We start from the raw sequence: 18,398 nt of genomic DNA, 5'->3' as shown, positions 1-18,398 counted from the left end.
TCGTTCAGCCGAAGTTGGGTTGGATTTGATGACGATATTGGGGCGTGGGAAGCAGACTCTGACGATGAAGTACCAGGTTCCAAATTTAAATATTATGGCAAACCGGAGGAAAGCTATGAAGATTATAATGAAGGATATGATCATCAAAATGCACATACTTTGAACAATCAAGGATATCACAATGATCGAGTTGGTCATGCGTTTGGATATGGTCATAATCATGATTATGATCACAAATATAACAACTACGGTTATAAAGGCCACTGGGGACACTGGAGTCCTCACGGACACAATAGTCAATCTGGATCTCCGGGACAATCCGGCCAATATGTAGGGTCACAAGGACACCCAGGCGGAACTCATGCTCACCCCGGCCAACATTGGGGTTATGGGCATCATAGTGGATCCGGATCTTCTGGTCACCCACCTCAACATTCTTCGAACGACGCTGACCGCGTGGTGTTTCCAGATTTTAACAACCAAGTTCCTACAACTAGGTACGTCATGTCATCATTACTCGCATTTGTTGTGCTATGTAATAATAGTCGAATCGTTTTAAATTTTTTTGCCTCTACTTTTTGTATTGATATTAAGCTACTTGCTGTAGTTATGGATAAATATACGAAATCTGATAGTTATATAATTCTTTATATTCATTTGAAATTAATAAACTGGCGTCTCGCTTCATTAGTATTTCTTATCTAGACGGATTTGTACTTCATAAATAATCCTTAAAAACCACTTTGTAGCACATATAACCAAAGAGTAAATACTTTATTTCCACACATTCTTAGCAATGGGGGTTTTCCTGTATCCATCATTGACTTGGAAATATTTACATTTAACCTGTAAAAATACCTTACATTGCTAATTACACATAACATGTTATTGTTCTTTCAAGTAAGTAATATAACTAATATATAATAAAATTACGCGAATCTGACGTCACATGAGTGGCATTTAGGTACCACCTACATACCTATATGTATTGTGTATACTATGTGGTATCTAGGTTAAGATATTTTTTTTTCTACGTAGGTATAGAACCAAATTTTAATAAAATATATTACATAATACATAATAATTCCATTAAAACTACGCTGGCAACTTAATGTATGTATATTATGCTTTATGTATGATATTTATTGCCTTGAAATCTGCACAATATACATACATAAAGTTGCCGGCGTAGTTTTAATGGAATTATTATTATTATGTAATATATTTTATTAAAAATTGATTGTAATAAATAAATACAATAAAATAATCATTTTCATAATTTCCAGGGCTCCGCAACCAACCCGACCAGTTACAACCAGTACGACTACCGTTCGGCCCACTACGACAGACCGATCGCTGCTAGACCTGGTCATCTGCATACGCGCCTGTCCGACCACATCGGAGTACAACCCCGTCTGCGGCACCAACAACGTCACCTACAACAACCCTGGGGCCTTGCAGTGTGCTAGGAACTGTGGAATCAGTAAGTATACATAGTTACACATAAAACCATCCACGACAGACCGGACGCTGCTAGACCTGTTCATCGGCATACGCGCCTGTCCTGTAACGGTAGTGAATAAATATGTGTGTAGATAAAATAGTGTGTAGGTACATAATTAGGCATTAAAACACTCCTATGGTCCTTTTAAGAAACTCACTTCGTTCGTTTCTATTGTATAATATTTTAGTGCCTTTCGTTATGTAGCAGTCACATAAACTACTATTATTACATTTCATTATAGAGCAAAAATTTTCAATTTTCCTCATGTTATAAAATAATTATATTAAACGTTAAAGGGCTTATTAACAACTAAATTACTTTCAACAGATGTGGGAGTAGCCCGCCAGGCGCCGTGTCCGCGCGCCGTCCCCCAGATCCCACAACCTACCAGCACTGCCAGGCCCATTACCAATCCAACCACCAGAGCTACAGTTTCTGGGCAAACCACACGGGCCACCCCCGTCACTAGACCAACCACAATGAGACCCACAGCAGCACCTACTGTGAACCCTACACGGTTCACCAACATCGATGTCAACAGACCTAGTCCTACTCTGATACCCCTTGATATTTTACAGAGTGTATTCGGTACCGCCGCGCCGACTACCAATAATAATGAAGAACTTGATTTCGATATTGATAAGCGCATTAATTAACCCCTAGATTAGATAATTAAATTATATTAAATTAATAAATGAATTAATGCCTAATCGACTTTCTTTATTGTTAGCAAGCTTTAAGTAGTCAATTAATTTATCTAATTCAACAAAGTTTCTTAGGAGTGATTAAAGTCATTATACTTATTTTTAATGACATGGATCAGCGCTAATTACTTATGCAAGTCCTCGTACTGATATAAGAATGCAAAACGGAAAGAAATGCATTAGTTATTGTAGTGCAGCAAGTCGAACAACAGGGATTTAATTAGAATAATATATTGGTTTAAATTATATAGTCAATATTCAAAATGCAGTTCTTAAGCATTAAGTTGGTGCCAAGTGTGATAATGGGTGTAATTTTTGCGTTTAGCTCATACGTAAATGCAAAATCTCGTAAGTACTTACTTATCTAATATTTACTCAATGTACCTACTACTTATTTAACTATCTTGTCGTATTAAAATGAGAGCGTAACTTTGATTTTTTTGGCGGCGGATTACATAATTTTATATTTATTAACTTAAAGTATACAAATATGTCGTTATCCGGAAGAAAGAGCGCGGATTGTCGCATTTTAATTGCATTGCTAATAATTAGGAGTATAAACCTATATTATATATACTAAAATCCTATTTTCCTAAGAAAAAACAAATGAAATTCGAATCAAGCTACAAATTTTACCTTTATTTTTAGCCGAATTTATCAAAATATGCGAACATACCTCAACCGATTGTTTGAGAGAGTCCCTCCAGGCTACTTTGCCAGGGTTTTTGAGAGGCGCTCCTGATTTGGGAATAGACAGTATGGATCCTTTCCAAGTCAACAATTTGAACCTGACTCTGCCGGGTGGCTTGACCATCAGCTTCAATGAAGGCGTAGCTACCGGATTCAGAAAGTGTATTATTGATAAAGCAAGGTACCTATGTAATAAATAACTAATAAATTATTTAGGTCCTCAGGTGTAACTGACATAAAGTTATACACGGAATATGCCGTGAAAAACGTATGTTCATCTGCAGAAATACTAAAATCATGTAACGTCTCCAACTGCTAGGCTAAGATGGTCGGCTCTTTATCATTTGTCACCATGCCTGTCACATTCTAACAAATATGTAAGTGCGAAAGTGACGCATGGCATCACAGGTGATAAAAATACGACCATGATACCGCTGCTGGGTGGGAATTTATTGCTATGAACTAATTGTCGATAATTTTCTTATACTAATGAAAAACAGTGCGTAGAATCAGTACTTAGTTACCGTTGGAATAAATTTAATCATAAACAATTTATACGTTGTTTTTATAATTTTACTAGCGACCCGCCCCGGCTTCGCATGGGTTAACAAATTATACATAAACCTTCCTCTTGAATCACTATCTATTAAAAAAAACCGCACCAAAATCCGTTGCGTAGTTTTAAAGATCTAAGCATACAGACAGACAGACAGACAGGGAAGCGACTTTGTTTTATACTATGTAGTGATGATGATAGAGTATAATTTTATTGATTTTGTCATCTTACTTTTACTGTATAATTTAACCTTTACCTAATACTTATTTTTTTTTCAGAATGATAAAAGACAGCTTGGACATTCAGTTACACTGTAACTTGACCATACGGGGGAAGTATATGTCCACGGGCAGACTCCTCATGTTCCCCATAGACGGCCACGGTGACTCGCTTATTAAATGCAGTAAGTGGTTTTATTTTATCAATAACGAATATTTACGTCACTTCTGTTTGTAAGAATAAATGTAAGGCCTGAGTGGACTCTCGAAGCGGAGCGTTCGGCCACAGATTATATAATAGGTTCGGCGGCGCGTGCAGCGTGGCGCGGCGTCGGGCTCACAAGTAATTTGAGCAGCGTGCACTAAGGCCGCTCCTATACTCGTACGTTTGCATTTGTTTGACATGCACGCTGCACGCCCCGCCCCGCTGCACGCCCAACTCGAACGTCCGCTCAGGCCTTACACTTAAGAGCCAACAGGAGTGGTCATTTTTCCATACAAACGTACTCGACTGTTTCCTCCGTGGGTTTTGAAGCTAGAGCAATGATTTTTTCAACAAAGATTAATATTGTCAATATCTGTGTCGGACCGTTTTGCTTTTTTTGATATTTTTGTTTTTTAAGGCGCTAGAGGCCTTCAAAAATTGCCAAAATGGCCTAATTGTCTATGCCGCAATGAGAGGCGTGCTATTCAAAACTGACACCAATTAGTCAAAAAAGCAAAACGGTCCGACACAGATAATGTCATAATCATTTAGATTTCCAAATTTGGTTACGATTGGTTAAGTTTTGGAGGAGGAAACAGTCGAGTACGAAACCTCGATTTTTGAGATTTTTACGCAGGATTTTTCGCCTTGTCCTTATCGCACTAGTTTTAGGAGCCGCTTCCGTTAGCGAGACGGGTATATTTACCTAAAATATTTAAATCTTAGCTCCTGTTGGCTCTTAAGCCATTCATAAAAAGACGTAATTTATAATTTTATTCAAGACCTATACAATACATATTTGTAATTTATTCTATTTAAAAATTACAAACTGTTTAAATATCATTGTTACTTAATCATTATTAATTGTTTTATACTGATTGTAAGAGATTACCATGGTGTATTTGTGCATAGTTAATAAAAATGTGAATAGTTATATTATGATATAAGGCAGGAAGAAAATACATAGGTACGAGTACGTCCCACTAAAAATCTAAGAACTCGAGTCGAATATTTTAACCAAAACATTTTTTTTCTTGCAGGAAATATAAGATTGGGGGCACTAGTAAAACTAGGATCAAAAATGCAGCATTCTGAAAAATATTTAGACGTTAAGAGCCTGAAGGTGAACCACAAATTTCAGGGTAGAGTGTCTTACCAAATGACGAATCTTTTCAAGGGCAACCCTGAGATAAGTAAGTTTACTTCCTTACGATATTTTATTTATTGTACCTACCTAATGGATTTCTTCTGTTTTGTGACTCACCTAATTGACGACAGATGACGTGTACAATGCACAACTATCCTTGACTTTAATTTAGGTACTTCGAAAAACAATAGAATAAATAACTTCCGACATATTCGTTCTCTAATTCATAAATTTCATAATGCAGCTTTTACAAGTAAATTGCACATGGTTCATGTTGTACATTAGCCCCATCAGCATTTAGTTTATATACCTATTTATTCACTAATTATTCCCGTTCACTAAGTTATAAGTGTGCACAGTGTTATCAAGTTAAAATAAATCAAGTTTATCTCAAGAAATCTTCTTTTGTATTCCAAATTACTATCAAGGAAATGTTAGAGTTAGCAAATAGCACATTAGTGTTCCTTTGAGCCGGATAAATAAATATACTTCGCGGCAGCTAAATATTAGCAGGCGTGTCTCACTCCGCGATTTCGTCGCTTTGCTACAGGTAGCTAAAAGTACATCCGTTCGGCCCCAATTTTGGGGAAAGCCATAAGCCGCGCGTGGCGCTGTCGCCACCTAGCGGCCATATCTGTGCTGATCGTAACAGACGCGTTTTGTTAGAGAGTGAGTCTTCTGTACTTAGTACTATTATTTATTTTGTGATATTAGACTAGGTCAGAAAAGCCTGATGTGATGTTATGTAATATTATCATCTTGCTCGCGTTGTCCCGGCATTTTGACACGGCTCATGGGAGCCTAAGGTCCGCTTGGCATCTAATCCCAGGAATTGGCGTGTTGTTTAGTTTTTACGAAAACGACTACCATCTGACCTTCCAACCTAGAGGGTAAACTAGGCCTTGTTGGGATTAGTCCGGTTTCCTCACGATGTTTTCCTTCACCAAAAAGCGACTGGTAAATATCATTGGTACGAGCCGGGGGTGGAACCCGCGACCTCCGGATTGCAAGTCACACGCTCTTACCGCTTGGCCTTATGTTATGTACCTAATATAGTAAATAAATAAACTAATATGATTTATAGGTACTAATTCAAATTACGTTTTCCTTACAGGTAAATTAGTGTTAGAGTTTATGAACAGTAATTGGAGATTAGTTGCCGAAGAGTTCGGAAAGCCGATCGTTGACTTCGGCGTGAGCTCCATCATGACTAATGTCAACCAACTGTTCAGGGTGGTGCCGATGAAAGACTTGTTATCGGGGCCAGTTGACCTGTGACAACGAATCTACGAGACATAACTAGATTGAAAGGTGCTATTATCGGGAAAAAATATCATTTTTTCGGGATTTTGGGCCTTAAGTCGGGAAAAAAACTATTCAAATTAAATTAATTGTATTAAAAACAACGATATTTTACATTATTGGCACTACGTCAGCTGCTCTGCCCAATCTCGCCACGCGCGCCACGACGCGCGCACTGTTGGGCTCGAAACGGGTCGCTGGCTCGCTCGACGACAATTCGGAATTTCAAATTATCGTTTTATAACGTGAAGCTATTTTTCGGCTTCTTTGTGGCTTCTTGAGAAGATGTTCTATGATTACAGTGAGTTTTTTGACATTCCACTAGCGATTTAAGAAATAACATCTGGCTTGAGCGTAACGTTTGTATATTATATAGATTATTCTCATAGTTTAATAATAATTTGGTGTATATTGATAATATAATTTAATGTTGATAATTTTAATATTTAATTTCATATAGACAAATAGCAGTATGTAAAAAAAAAAGGAAAGACATGTAATCAATGTTATCAATAAAATTTTCATTTTCATTTTCATTTTCATTTTCGGGACAATTTTCACTTTGTCGGGAATCGGGAACACATCGGGATCGGGAGAATCCCGACCATCTGGCAACCCTAGACATAACACACAATAATACACATTTTTTCTATTTGGTGCAGAGCGGGAGCGACAGATAAGGAATAGTTTTTATACTTAAGAGCGCTTATATTATTTAAGAGTAGATTATAATGACTATATGATAGTGATATTTATATAAACTTAATTAAAGTATCAACTAAACTAAAATTAAAATAGTTTTTTTTTAATACATAGTACGTACTTGATTTATGACCTAAAGTAGGTATCCCTATAGTAGTTTATGCAACAGTGATATAATAAGGGTTCTTAAAATTCAAGGGTCGAAGTTACAAAACGAGACGTAGTCGAGTTTTGTAAAAAAAGACCCGAGAATTTTAAGAACCAATTATGAGCTGTTGCATACATTACTTTTTCTATGACAGCTGCAGCAGCAAAAAAAAAAAAAAAAAAGGTATTATTAAAAAAAAAAGTTATTATTTAAAAAAAAAAGAGTTATTATTAAAAAAAAGAGTTATTATTAAAAAAAAAGAGTTATTATTTTAAAAAAATTGAGTTATTATTAAAAAAAAAAAGAGTTATTATTGTAAATGAAAACATACCTCTTTCAATCAAGATGATCGGAACTTGTATCTTTAAAAAAAATAAAGCAGTTGTATTATACTCATAAGATGACTGCTAGCAGTCATCTTATGAGCCTATAGACAAAGCATTCAAATGACATTGCTTTAGATATCACTGTCAGTCATTTAATTGACACATTTAAGTGCTGGAGTAGAAAAAAGTATATAGTATATTTATTATTATAATTTTGTCTTATAGCCTCTTGTTTCTATATAATCACCATAGCAATGACAAATAAGTAGGTAGGTATCTTTTGTTTCCTTCTGTAAACCCTACTACGAGTAAGTCAATTAAGAAGAAATGTACAGACATCGTCAAAATGTTTGTCAGGTGATGATAAGTGCCATATTCAAATAACAAATAATAATAGCCACAACCGAATACAGAACCTCCTCCTTCTAAGTAGACACGAACACGACATAAATACCATTTATTAAATATGATATTTTGTGGTAAAAGTTAAAGGTTCATAGTAAAACAAATAATCTTTTAATGAGACTAAAAATTTATTCAACACACCCATCACAAAAACCGAAAACAAAGAGACAATATTTGCTAACGTGCAACCATCTTCACCCTTTAGGTACAACCTAAGCTCTGTTTTTGGGTCAAACCAATTTTAGTAAAAGGTCACTTCTGTGGATAATGCAATAAAAGTAGTAACTTTGCGATGTCTCCAGGAAAGACGCGGGCGAGGTAAGCATACTATGTATCTATAAAATGTATATGGCCCTTTTTGTACTAAAATGACAGTTCGAATACCCAATATATGTACCAGCATACCAACCTGTTCAATTTACCCAGACCCAGTCGAATCGTTCTAGTAAAAAACAAGGTACCTACTTAAATAGGTTAGCAAAATTAATAGCAGTCGAAAAGCACGTTTTAGTATCTGGATTAAGAAACAACGTGCGATAATAACACAATGTGTTTTTTTTATAATCAACTATCATTATGATCCTGCATAGGTACCTAGCTATATGTCACCACTATTTAGTTACTTATTGCAATTTTAATATTGTGGTGTAGATAATAAGTACGTACCTAAGTAGATATTTTATACGAAATGAGAGATTTGTATGATGACAATCAAATAAGTTGTAGATACGCTTATGAACTTGAGCATAAGGGTAATGTCGACGGTGAACATATCGTAGACATACACGCGCAGCGGCCACGCGTCGATAAGCCGCATGAATGCCTTGGCCTGCGCGCGTGTCCGCGCCGGCAGCGCGTACTCCATAACCAACTCGTTCACCAGCACCTTCGTCTTGCTGCGCGTCGATAACAACATCTCACATACAAAAGCCATCGCCGCCACCGTCAACATCTCGCTGCAGCACCACAATATTATAGAAATCAAATTGCCCGTGAACACTTGGGTGCGATAGTAAAACAACGCAGTCCATAGAGCTATCACAATGTAGACGAACGCTGATATCAATGTCATGAATATTTGATAGTTATAAACGCTGTTAACCAAGTGGCAAGCCTCGCCTATGGTGTCGTAAGCCAAGGACAAATCCCGTAGATTATTGACTGCCATTTTTCCGTGGATTTCGAGTGGTTTTTCGTTCTTTGAGTTTTTCGGACTGATCGTATAAACTGAGATCTTGCCTTGGTTATCTTTATGATGAAGAATCTTTGTTAGGTCATTATTTATGACTTTCAGTCTGTGGTTCAACATGCTTATCATTAAGTAGAAAACTAATATCTCGAGATCTTGAACATAATTCAGTATATAATTAAGTATAACCATAATAAAGTAACTATCTTCATTCATTCGTAAAAAGTAATCTGATGCACTGGAGATGATGTGGATGATCACCATAATACATAGCGCTATAACTGAATGGCTTCTTGATTTTCTATAAAAATCTTCACTTGTGTTAAGACAAAGAGTCGAGTCGATATTTGCGAGCAAGTTCATGATCCGAATATTCCCCCGACTCAGCAAACAAGACGTCATCACGGCAGACGTGACGTATTGAATGAGGATGACGATCGATGGGAAATCTTCCATAGTATCCCTTAACGGTTCTGCTCTTGAGAGTTTTTCAGGGATATCGAAGTAGTACAGGAAAACAGCAGCAATTGCAAGTGCTACAACTAATCCGAAAACTTTCATAAAATTACTTGTAGGCATTAAGGTTCCTTCGAAAATTCTGAATCGATAGATTGCGCATATGCGCTCCAAAAAGAGAGCTGGTCCGAAGCTATGTACGATATCTTCAGTTTTTAACTTTGTCTTTTTAGTTTTTACTTTAGCTGTATCACCATCTTTGCTCGCGATCATTTTTGCCTGCCTAAGCTCGCCGGAGGTAACAAAATAGAACTACCCGCTACTCACACAGGCTCACAGATTATGACAGTCAATTCAGGCGATAAGTAAACTCAATATACTTAGCTACGAAGATCGATACTTGTCGAAATGAACATGAAAGGCAATAACTGTTAATGTTGTTGATTAATCATGCATTGTTAATGATAATGACTATGGGCCTTAAAGTAGATGAGAAAGAAGTATTTCTTATTATTATTTCTATGTCTGAAAAGTGTCATACATAGGTAAAATGACTCATATGACAATGACAATAACAAAGTACATAATATAGAGCTGTTATCTACTTAAAAGTAAATAGAGCCTGAAATACACAAACCTAAGTTTATTCAGGTAGACCGTACGGTTGTTTGTCATCGCATATTGAAAAAAGAAAAAGTAATTTTCAAAATGCACGCATCTTCAGTAGCGTTTGTAATCCGGCTCCAAATTTTGGAAGATGCGTTGGATCTGGGTTGAGATCCGGATTATTTGATACTCTCGTTGAATTCGGATTGCGAACCCTAACCAGTAGGAAAAAAAATCGTTTATTCAGATGAAATAAACCCTAACATACATATTTTTTTCTTCTGCCAAACTGCAGGACAGTTTGTTGGCAGAGGGAACTCCCTTAAAACATAGATGGGTAAACTTAGCTAATTGACTAATTAATCATTAACAATAGTAGTAGTCCCACTGCTAACCGACACAATTAGATGTTAGAGTAAACATTAGCGTTGGGAGATGTATTTTAAGATTGGTAGAGCCGGATGAAGCTAACTCTACACAGTTATTGCTGTAATAAAATGGTACATCCACAATTCTCAAATTTCTATGATAATATGACAACAATGGCACCTTTACAATTTGTCGTACAAAGCCGGTGCAAAATTAGCTTATAGGTACAGACTACAATTCTAGAATTTTATAACCACTTAATGTACACTCAGCGGTCATAGCGCCCTCTAGCAAAAGGCGTTGACATTACTCGCCGCGTCACAAGGGCTTTAGATGCTGAAGTTCAGGATATCAAAGTGAGAGGGCAACATCGTATGCCCAGCTTTAACATACAAGTATGCAAAGTTCTAACAATGCACAATGTTTCAGGGGAAAAAACCAATAGAATTACATAATTAATTAAATCCAATAGAAAAAAACAACTTATCGAAAATAATAATAAGTAAATACCTACTGTGGTGATTGGTGACACAAGCTTAGTATTAAATTGGGAAATTCGCACCTCTAAAATATGATAGGATGATCAACTTTTACGATGCGGACTAGGAAGTTTGCTTTGTCCATTGTGGCCACTGACTTAATATAAAAGAAATAGACACACAAAGCAGAACAAAAACGTCAAGAAATGTGGATCCCAATGACGTTTCGCACCATTTGCATTGATGATAAAAACGCTTACGTAAATTTTGAGTCAAGATAAATGTTTCGTACAGAAAAGAGCTTAATGTCGTAAGCATTAAGTGTCAAATTTGCAAACATAAGTACCAACACTGTTAAAAAATTTAGTCCGATGGCACTAAACGTAACGTATTTACGTCAAACAACGTCAAACGAGAATAATGAACGAATGGAGTCACTTTGGTACACTTTAATATGTATTACTGTACAGGAAAACCAATTGAAGTAATAAATAAAACAAATTTAATTTAATCGGGAGCTCAAATAAAATTAATTCGTGGTTCAAATTCAAACAAATTAAATTTTTAATTCGTAAGTATACGTCTTTAAATACTAATTTCCTTGAAATAAATTCTACTTATTAAATAACTGTGGATTTAAGATCTACATTTACTCATAGCACGGGTGCACGGGGACATTTAGATATTGATTGGATTTTTTTTATGAAGTCCACCTATACTTTATAAAAAAAATCCGGTGGTTGTCACTGTGTTCCGACAGGTTTAGCATTTACAGTTAGTCGATATAAGCCCTTATTGGTGGTGTATATGTCGGAAACAGGGAAATGGGCCGAACACACAAGTGCCATTTTGCCTTGTTTAAAACTGCATCACCCCTATCTCTTGCTATAATTAAATAGCAGCCCACTTTGCACGTCGCCTAGGTTTTCATGGAAATCTTGAATTTAAACATAATATTATTTCTTATGAATTCCATATAAAAATATAAAAAAAATTGACCTCACATCGACTCATTAGATTTTTGTTCCTTGACATCCCTTCTTTGGTACTAACAAATTAATTTATTCAAAACCATAAAATTACCACCAGATTACATAAATTATGTAATGCTATCCAAAGAACTAACCGAAAGAAATACATTCCATCCTTTTTCCTTGTTTTATCATTGTTATTTTTACATATTTTAACGGCACATTTCGTAATTGTTGACAACTTCACATTTGAGCGTTTCAAACAAGACTAAACGAAAAAGTAATGCATGATCTGTTTTGACATCACTTTTGTGGGGCCATTTTTGGCGGCTGATTGGATATCCAGTTCTTTATACTATATCAATGATTGTGGCCATTATATATTTATTTTTAAAATTTCTTTAAATCTAAACTATATTTGCCACAGCTTTACACCCCTCAGAAAAAAAACAACATGTTTGAGGCTCATGACATGACGCTTATATACTTTTCATCACACTCGCTCAGTAAATGTGGAATTGCACGCAGGCTTAGCGGGAGTAATAGAAAAAGCGTTTTCCCTAGGGAGTAATGAAGTTTCTAGTACCATAATTAACAGTTTTTTGTCTTTATACTTCATTTTTGTATCGCAAGTGTGATGAAAAACATTGTGTGTAACTCGGGGCGTAATAATATTGCAAACACGAGTCTATAAATCGCTCGGGCAAGCCGTCGCGATTTAACTTACTCTCGTTTGCAATATTTTACTTACGCCCCATGTTGCACAATGTACTATTACGTCACCCTAGGCCCGTAAGTGGGATTTTCTCCCCGCTACGCGAGGAGAAAATCTCACTTCCTGGCCAAGGCAAGACGTAAAACTTGAGACAAACCACGGGCGGTAATTCGTAAAGCCCCAGATCGCGTATTTATGGCCCTCACCTCGGTTCGGGCCACAAACACCTGCGGTCTGGAGCATTCACGAATTCACCTCCCTAGGTATGTAATGTACTTTGTACTATTAATGCATCACGAAAGCACTTTTGCTATGAGTTTTGTTACATTGCAAAATGTTGCTACGGCGTAGCACGCGTAGCTCTGCTTTCTCTACTTGAATGCTTTCGAGCCGGGGTTTGAACCTGCGACGTCCGGATGTACTTATAAACCTTTTATCGCTAGCCCAACATAGTAAATATACCTATAGTAAAAATAACAGTATCTAATATTATATGTAGATTAATAATTAAGCTGCTAATTTAAAGTAGTGACCAAATTTTCATGGGAAGACCAACTTTTTTTGTTAACGGTCATCAGCCAGGAGACAACAGTACCTAACACATTAAAATGATTGACGGTGAATAAAATCTACAAAAGCCGTACAGATAAGCGTGCTAATACATCCTATTCATATTTTTCTACATCGTTTAGGTACCCTCAACGAAACTCGCACAGATCGGATTTGTTTTCGAGTTGGAACTGTCAGAGGTCCCAGCTGAGAGCGTGCGCCCGCTGTATCGACCGCCCGGAGCGGTAGGGCGGCGCCCATCGTTGTCGATATTGGTATCAATGGTTTTTTACCTTTCAATTTAAGGTGGGTTTTAACGATGTGATCGACCCTTAGTCAGAAAGCAATAAGTAACTATTTCAGGCGATCGATAAGGGAAGACATGCACAACATCTCATGGCTCCTCTACACGATGGGCCAGCGCCGGCCGCATTTATGCGTTAGAGGGAGCAAGTGATATTGCTATCTCATTCTGCCGTATGGCTGCGTCCCTTGGAGTGGCCGGCACTGGCCCATCGTGTAGAGGAGCCATCATAGGCTCTACATGGTTTTTTAATCAATTATCGAGTTTGGTCTCGAATGTCTCGATTATATCTACAGATATTCAAAATTTTTAATTAGGTAAGAAATGAATGGAATTATAGGAATCGAGTGGGATTGAACTTCTATTGATCTTTAATTTCAAAAAATATAATATCGCCAGCTTCCTATAAAATTACTTTTAGTTCTACAAAGTTGAGGTTTCATGACTTAAACGAAATGTTTGACATTTGAACGCCGATTGAGCACTCCACATATGTTTTTGGCATTGGGATGAAAAACTTAGTCATTGAGTAACTACCGTCCAATTATTAAAGTTGTTGAGGCGGCGTGGCGAGACTAGGCAATTGTAGTACTAGAAAAGTGCCCGTATTAATAAGAATCAACTCACCGATATCGAGACGATCGTGTCCAACCCCCATTATCGACACCCTCCGGCTTTAGGGCTGTGCATTCAGCCCGCGGTGCGGCAGTGGACGCGCGAGCGACGCGCGGGCGGCCGCGCAGCCGGCCCTAACTCACACGATGGGCCAGACTGCCGGCGCCGAAGCCGTCGAGGATGAGGACGATCAGCCCCGCATCAGTATCAACCCTACAGAGAGTTCGCTGGTGAGTTCTAATTTAATTTTAAATGCGGCGCCAAAATCGTTTTGGCCAGCTGCTTTTTCCGCATTTGGCGCAGACTGTGATGAAATGTTTGGAACGCCTACGCTTGTGATTGTGTCTGTACGTAAATGGTGAATTAACAGTAAGAAAACTTTAGGCGTTTAGATCCTGGCGCTGTAATTTTATAACAGACTTAGGGCCGGATCACGGACGGGCTTAGGGCTGATGTATCTAAATCAGCCATAATAAGTGATGGACTGATAAACATAGTGCAGCTGTTGTCTTAATACAGAATTCTCAAAATTTCTACACCTAAAAGAAATAGCTAACGTTAAAATTTCCCTGTCGAGTTGCGTCGGCTGTGGTTGCTACAACCGAACCTTGGTATCAATATGTTAGATTTCAAACAGTTTTCTTTTTATTTCAGTCTGGTCAAATCGGGTATTATTTCGAGCGCAATAAATTGAAATTTATTACCTGGTAGTCAGCAGCAGAAGTTGCTAAGCGGGCGAGTTGTTCACAATCACCTTGACGCGCTCTTATACCCTTTACAATAAAGTCGCGTTAAGATAATTTTGAACACCTCGCCCGCTTAAAAACTGCTGCTGACTGTGCTCTGAAGGAAATAAAGACGTATAAAATATCCGAATAAGAACGCTAGAGTCTCGAGTCTGAATGCTGAGTATTGGGCCCAATACATTCCCGCTACTTTCCCGAACTACTACGGGAAATAGCACTTTCTGCGCGTATGTCGTAAGTTTAATGACTTTAAAGTGCCATAATATATGTCATCAAGTTGGGGATACTAAATATTCAAAGTTATTACAAGGTCTACTAGGTTTACCATATTGAAATTAATTTTTTTTTTTGGGAGTTATGCTTGGTTTACTCACGTTCAGATACCTACCAGCTAAACTCTTTATATAAAATAATTATACTTGGTCAACCAGATCTTGACAGTAGAAATAAAAAAAAAAATAAAAAAAAACATACAACCGAATTGATAACCTCCTTCTTTGAGATTTGGAAGTCGGTTAAAAAGGCGGCAAATTTGAAAAATGTAGGCGCGAAGGGATATCGTCCCATAGAAAATTTGAATTTCGCGCCTTTTTTTACTGTCAAGATTTGGTTGACCAGCTATATATTCTGCACGTTTAAAAACTTGATTACTTAAAGCTGGTCAAATCTTGTCAGTAAAAAAGGCGCGAAATTCAAATTTTCTATGGGCCGATATCCCTTCGCGCCTATATTTTTCAAATTTGCCGCCTTTTTCTACTGACAAGATCTGCTTGACCATCTATATTAATATATTCAAACAAACATTACAAACATAAAATATAAACAATATTTTGGCGCGGAACTGAACGTGCGTGGCAATAAGCGCGAGCGTCTGACAGTCGTGTGTCGAACGGCGCATGAAGTAGCCGATTTCTATACGCTGTCATTTTTACTGCGAACAGTGCGAACAAAACGCTACAGACAGACAGAGCTCAACTGTCATAATTTCCACTCGTTATTGTAGTGTTTTAGTTATCAATTTTTATCTTTAAAGCAATAATAATAACATAGATATATTAAATATAGATAATTTCTGTTAAATCCAATTTTACCATTAGTGTGTGAATTATGGGGTCGTGATAATTACTTCGGGGTTGTCAAAATTAAAATTGTTTCGTTTCAAATCCACTTGAACTTGGTCGAGTTTTGATATAGTTAAATAGCGTTCAGTGCCAACAGTGTGGTGTGTAAGATTCTATTTTTTGTTCCGTTCGTGAGCAGACTGTGAAATAATTCGACAATGTCTAAGGTGTCCCTACAGAATATACCATCCAATCCAAGAATCAATCGGCTGAGAACGTACTCAAGGGTGAGCAAACTTATTTTGTCAATAACAAAATTTGCATGAGCCCTTCATTGCTGTTGTGGCTAAAAATAGATAATTTGAGGTTATTTCTTTGTTAGCTATGTTTGTTTTGGTCTTATGTATATAGCCCTATAGCCTTGGTAGAATTCAAATAACAATACAAGACCGTCACGATTAGAACAGCTAGCAGTATATTTGAGTGATACCTACAATAAGAACAGGCCCTCACACTCATACTGATGAATACATTTGCATTGTTATGATGATGGTTCATACAAACAAAACACTAATGCTCATATGTGATTACAAAGATATCTCATATAAACAGAATTATGTGGTTTGATATTCATTTGGTAGCTTTACATTGTTTTTGGTATCTTATGACTAATTCATAATTCATATGCCTTGTATGTAACCTTTAATTTGTATATGGTAGCTTTTAAATCTATCTCACATAATACTATACATTTATGTACTAAAATTTGCTAGTTTTATCATTCCTCATTAAATAATCTATGGGCTGCTCTGCAATGTCCGGTCAACAGCCTTTAACTTAATTTATGAACAATATGAACACAGGTCACATTCAGCAGACTTCTGGTCAGTGTATATTTGCCATGATGTGACAAGGGTACTAAAATAAATTTATTACACATTATCACAGTAAAATTATTTGTAGGTACCTAAAGTGAGCCAAATGACACAATAATACCAACTAATTATGCTAATACAATAGGAGAATAACAATGCCTATTGTTTTTTTTATATTAATAAAGCTAGCTATTACTGTTGTTTTTTAATAAAACTCTACAAATGCATTAATTAATGTAGCAGTTAGTATTCAACATTGAAAGCAACAAACGCTGCATTATGAATCTAAGATCCATCACCATAATCCTTGGCTCTGTATGGTAGCACAGTGATTATCATACATTTATAATATTTCAATGTATAGGTAGATGTAAGTAGCATACCAGATTTGCATAATTGATAGGGCTTCAGTTATATTAGTTGCGTATGGACAGGAACTGGTACATTTATATCAAATCAAATATAATTTATTGTCATGCAACTAAGTCCATAGATACATAAGGCCCATACTTTACAGACTAACATAGAATAATAATAATCTTAAAAACTAAAAATCTTTTTGCAACTGGTGTAGGATTCGGCAGATTCCCACGGAACTGCCAAAAATAAAATCAGTACAGGGAGGAATGGAGCATGCGGTCAATGTGTGATAATCCAGTGCCGGCCCGAGCCCTTGATCAGGGTAGAGCGAATCGGGTTTTGGCGCCCTTCGTTGAAGTTTTCAAGCGTATTTTCAACCCCTCCCCCCTCGCCACATTTGCGTCTTTTAAAACTTTTTTTCTCATTTGCCATTTTGGCGCCCCCCTTGCCATCCGGCGTCTAGAGCGGCCGCTCCACTCGCTCTACCCTAGATCCGGCCGTGTGATAAGTCTATATAATTGATGTTTTTGTGTCTGTATCTACATAACTGTCTTATCTTACTACTATCATCTCTCATCCTCTATTGCACCTTACTCCAGGTTACCAGAATAACTTCCAGCTTCTCTTGAGCAGCTTTATTAATTTTATCTTGTCTGTCTAGTTCAGAAAAAAATCATCAAGTTTTAAATATAATGTATACAAAGACGGCTATTATTACCCCACTAAATTATCACATTGTCCCAATTATAGTTGTAGTGACTACAATGTTTATTATTTTAGTGATGCTTTAGTCACTTCGGCAACTGAATTTCGTAAACCATTTCCAACAAGCATAAAGTAATGAAGGATACATTTCTGGTATTGATTTAGTTTTTAATAACTACTCCAACATCTGATATTCAATATTCACAATGGCACATAGATAATGGAAATGCCATAAAACATTTAGAGAGAATAGAATTAAATGAAAAAATAAGCAGAGTAATTAGTAAGATACCAGAATTAAGTAACTAGAAATCATTTGCATGAGGATTGCGTGTCCTGTGTATCTGGTTCAGCATTGGTCTACCTACACTAGGTTCTTATCTCAACAATTAGAAACTTAAATCTTTCATTAACAACTACTTTTATTCATTTACAAAGTGAGGAGACTAATGGGTTCATGTACCTATTTCGATTTTGTTTGAACCAATCAA

At 36.7% G+C, this 18,398-nt stretch overlaps 4 protein-coding genes across 10 annotated transcripts in view; 3 read left to right on the top strand and 1 right to left on the bottom strand.

The window, feature by feature from the left end:
- Positions 1 to 181: 181 nt before the first annotated feature.
- On the top strand, positions 182 to 2,225 carry LOC134651622 (mucin-2-like). The gene is made up of 4 exons (XM_063506722.1): positions 182 to 330; positions 402 to 497; positions 1,287 to 1,483; positions 1,832 to 2,225. Exons 1-4 carry the CDS (start codon positions 182 to 184, stop codon positions 2,158 to 2,160), a joined length of 771 nt encoding a protein of 256 aa, XP_063362792.1. The 3' UTR covers positions 2,161 to 2,225.
- A 166-nt stretch (positions 2,226 to 2,391) lies between these two features.
- LOC134651418 (uncharacterized) lies at positions 2,392 to 6,317 on the top strand. Its single transcript, XM_063506522.1, has 5 exons — positions 2,392 to 2,556; positions 2,857 to 3,079; positions 3,733 to 3,857; positions 4,918 to 5,070; positions 6,139 to 6,317. Exons 1-5 carry the CDS (start codon positions 2,472 to 2,474, stop codon positions 6,300 to 6,302), a joined length of 750 nt encoding a protein of 249 aa, XP_063362592.1. The 5' UTR covers positions 2,392 to 2,471; the 3' UTR covers positions 6,303 to 6,317.
- Positions 6,318 to 8,585: 2,268 nt separating this feature from the next.
- Positions 8,586 to 10,057, bottom strand: LOC134651379 (uncharacterized). The gene has a single exon (XM_063506469.1). The coding sequence runs from the start codon at positions 9,823 to 9,825 to the stop codon at positions 8,587 to 8,589; it is 1,239 nt and encodes a 412-aa protein (XP_063362539.1). The 5' UTR covers positions 9,826 to 10,057; the 3' UTR covers position 8,586.
- A 4,162-nt stretch (positions 10,058 to 14,219) lies between these two features.
- The window catches only part of LOC134651323 (monocarboxylate transporter 3), a 54,594-nt gene continuing 50,415 nt past the window's right edge, over positions 14,220 to 18,398 (top strand). For 2 of the 7 annotated variants that reach the window (XM_063506388.1, XM_063506385.1), the window contains exon 1: positions 14,220 to 14,390. In XM_063506388.1, the coding sequence (XP_063362458.1) occupies positions 14,307 to 14,390 (84 nt within the window). In that variant the 5' untranslated portion in view covers positions 14,220 to 14,306. Of the gene's footprint in view, positions 14,391 to 15,854; positions 16,255 to 18,398 lie in introns of those variants that run through there. The other 5 variants (XM_063506390.1, XM_063506386.1, XM_063506389.1 and 2 more) reach the window with 4 other exon arrangements.

Source organism: Cydia amplana, chromosome 10, assembly GCF_948474715.1.
Source record: "Cydia amplana chromosome 10, ilCydAmpl1.1, whole genome shotgun sequence".
Classification (NCBI taxonomy): Eukaryota; Metazoa; Arthropoda; class Insecta; order Lepidoptera; family Tortricidae; genus Cydia; species Cydia amplana.
This window is presented reverse-complemented; position numbering and strand designations above follow the sequence as displayed.

Bases quoted from the DNA above. Each gene is read 5' to 3' on its own strand.
- LOC134651418 (XM_063506522.1), top strand. From the start codon at position 2,472: ATGCAGTTCTTAAGCATTAAGTTGGTGCCAAGTGTGATAATGGGTGTA. The intron at 2,557-2,856 runs GTAAGTACTTAC...CTTTATTTTTAG, and splicing joins ATACGTAAATGCAAAATCTC to CCGAATTTATCAAAATATGC. The intron at 3,080-3,732 runs GTACCTATGTAA...TTTTTTTTTCAG, and splicing joins TGTATTATTGATAAAGCAAG to AATGATAAAAGACAGCTTGG.
- LOC134651622 (XM_063506722.1), top strand. From the start codon at position 182: ATGATCGAGTTGGTCATGCGTTTGGATATGGTCATAATCATGATTATG. The intron at 331-401 runs GTAGGGTCACAA...TGGGCATCATAG, and splicing joins CGGGACAATCCGGCCAATAT to TGGATCCGGATCTTCTGGTC. The intron at 498-1,286 runs GTACGTCATGTC...CATAATTTCCAG, and splicing joins AACCAAGTTCCTACAACTAG to GGCTCCGCAACCAACCCGAC.
- LOC134651379 (XM_063506469.1), bottom strand. From the start codon at position 9,825: ATGATCGCGAGCAAAGATGGTGATACAGCTAAAGTAAAAACTAAAAAG.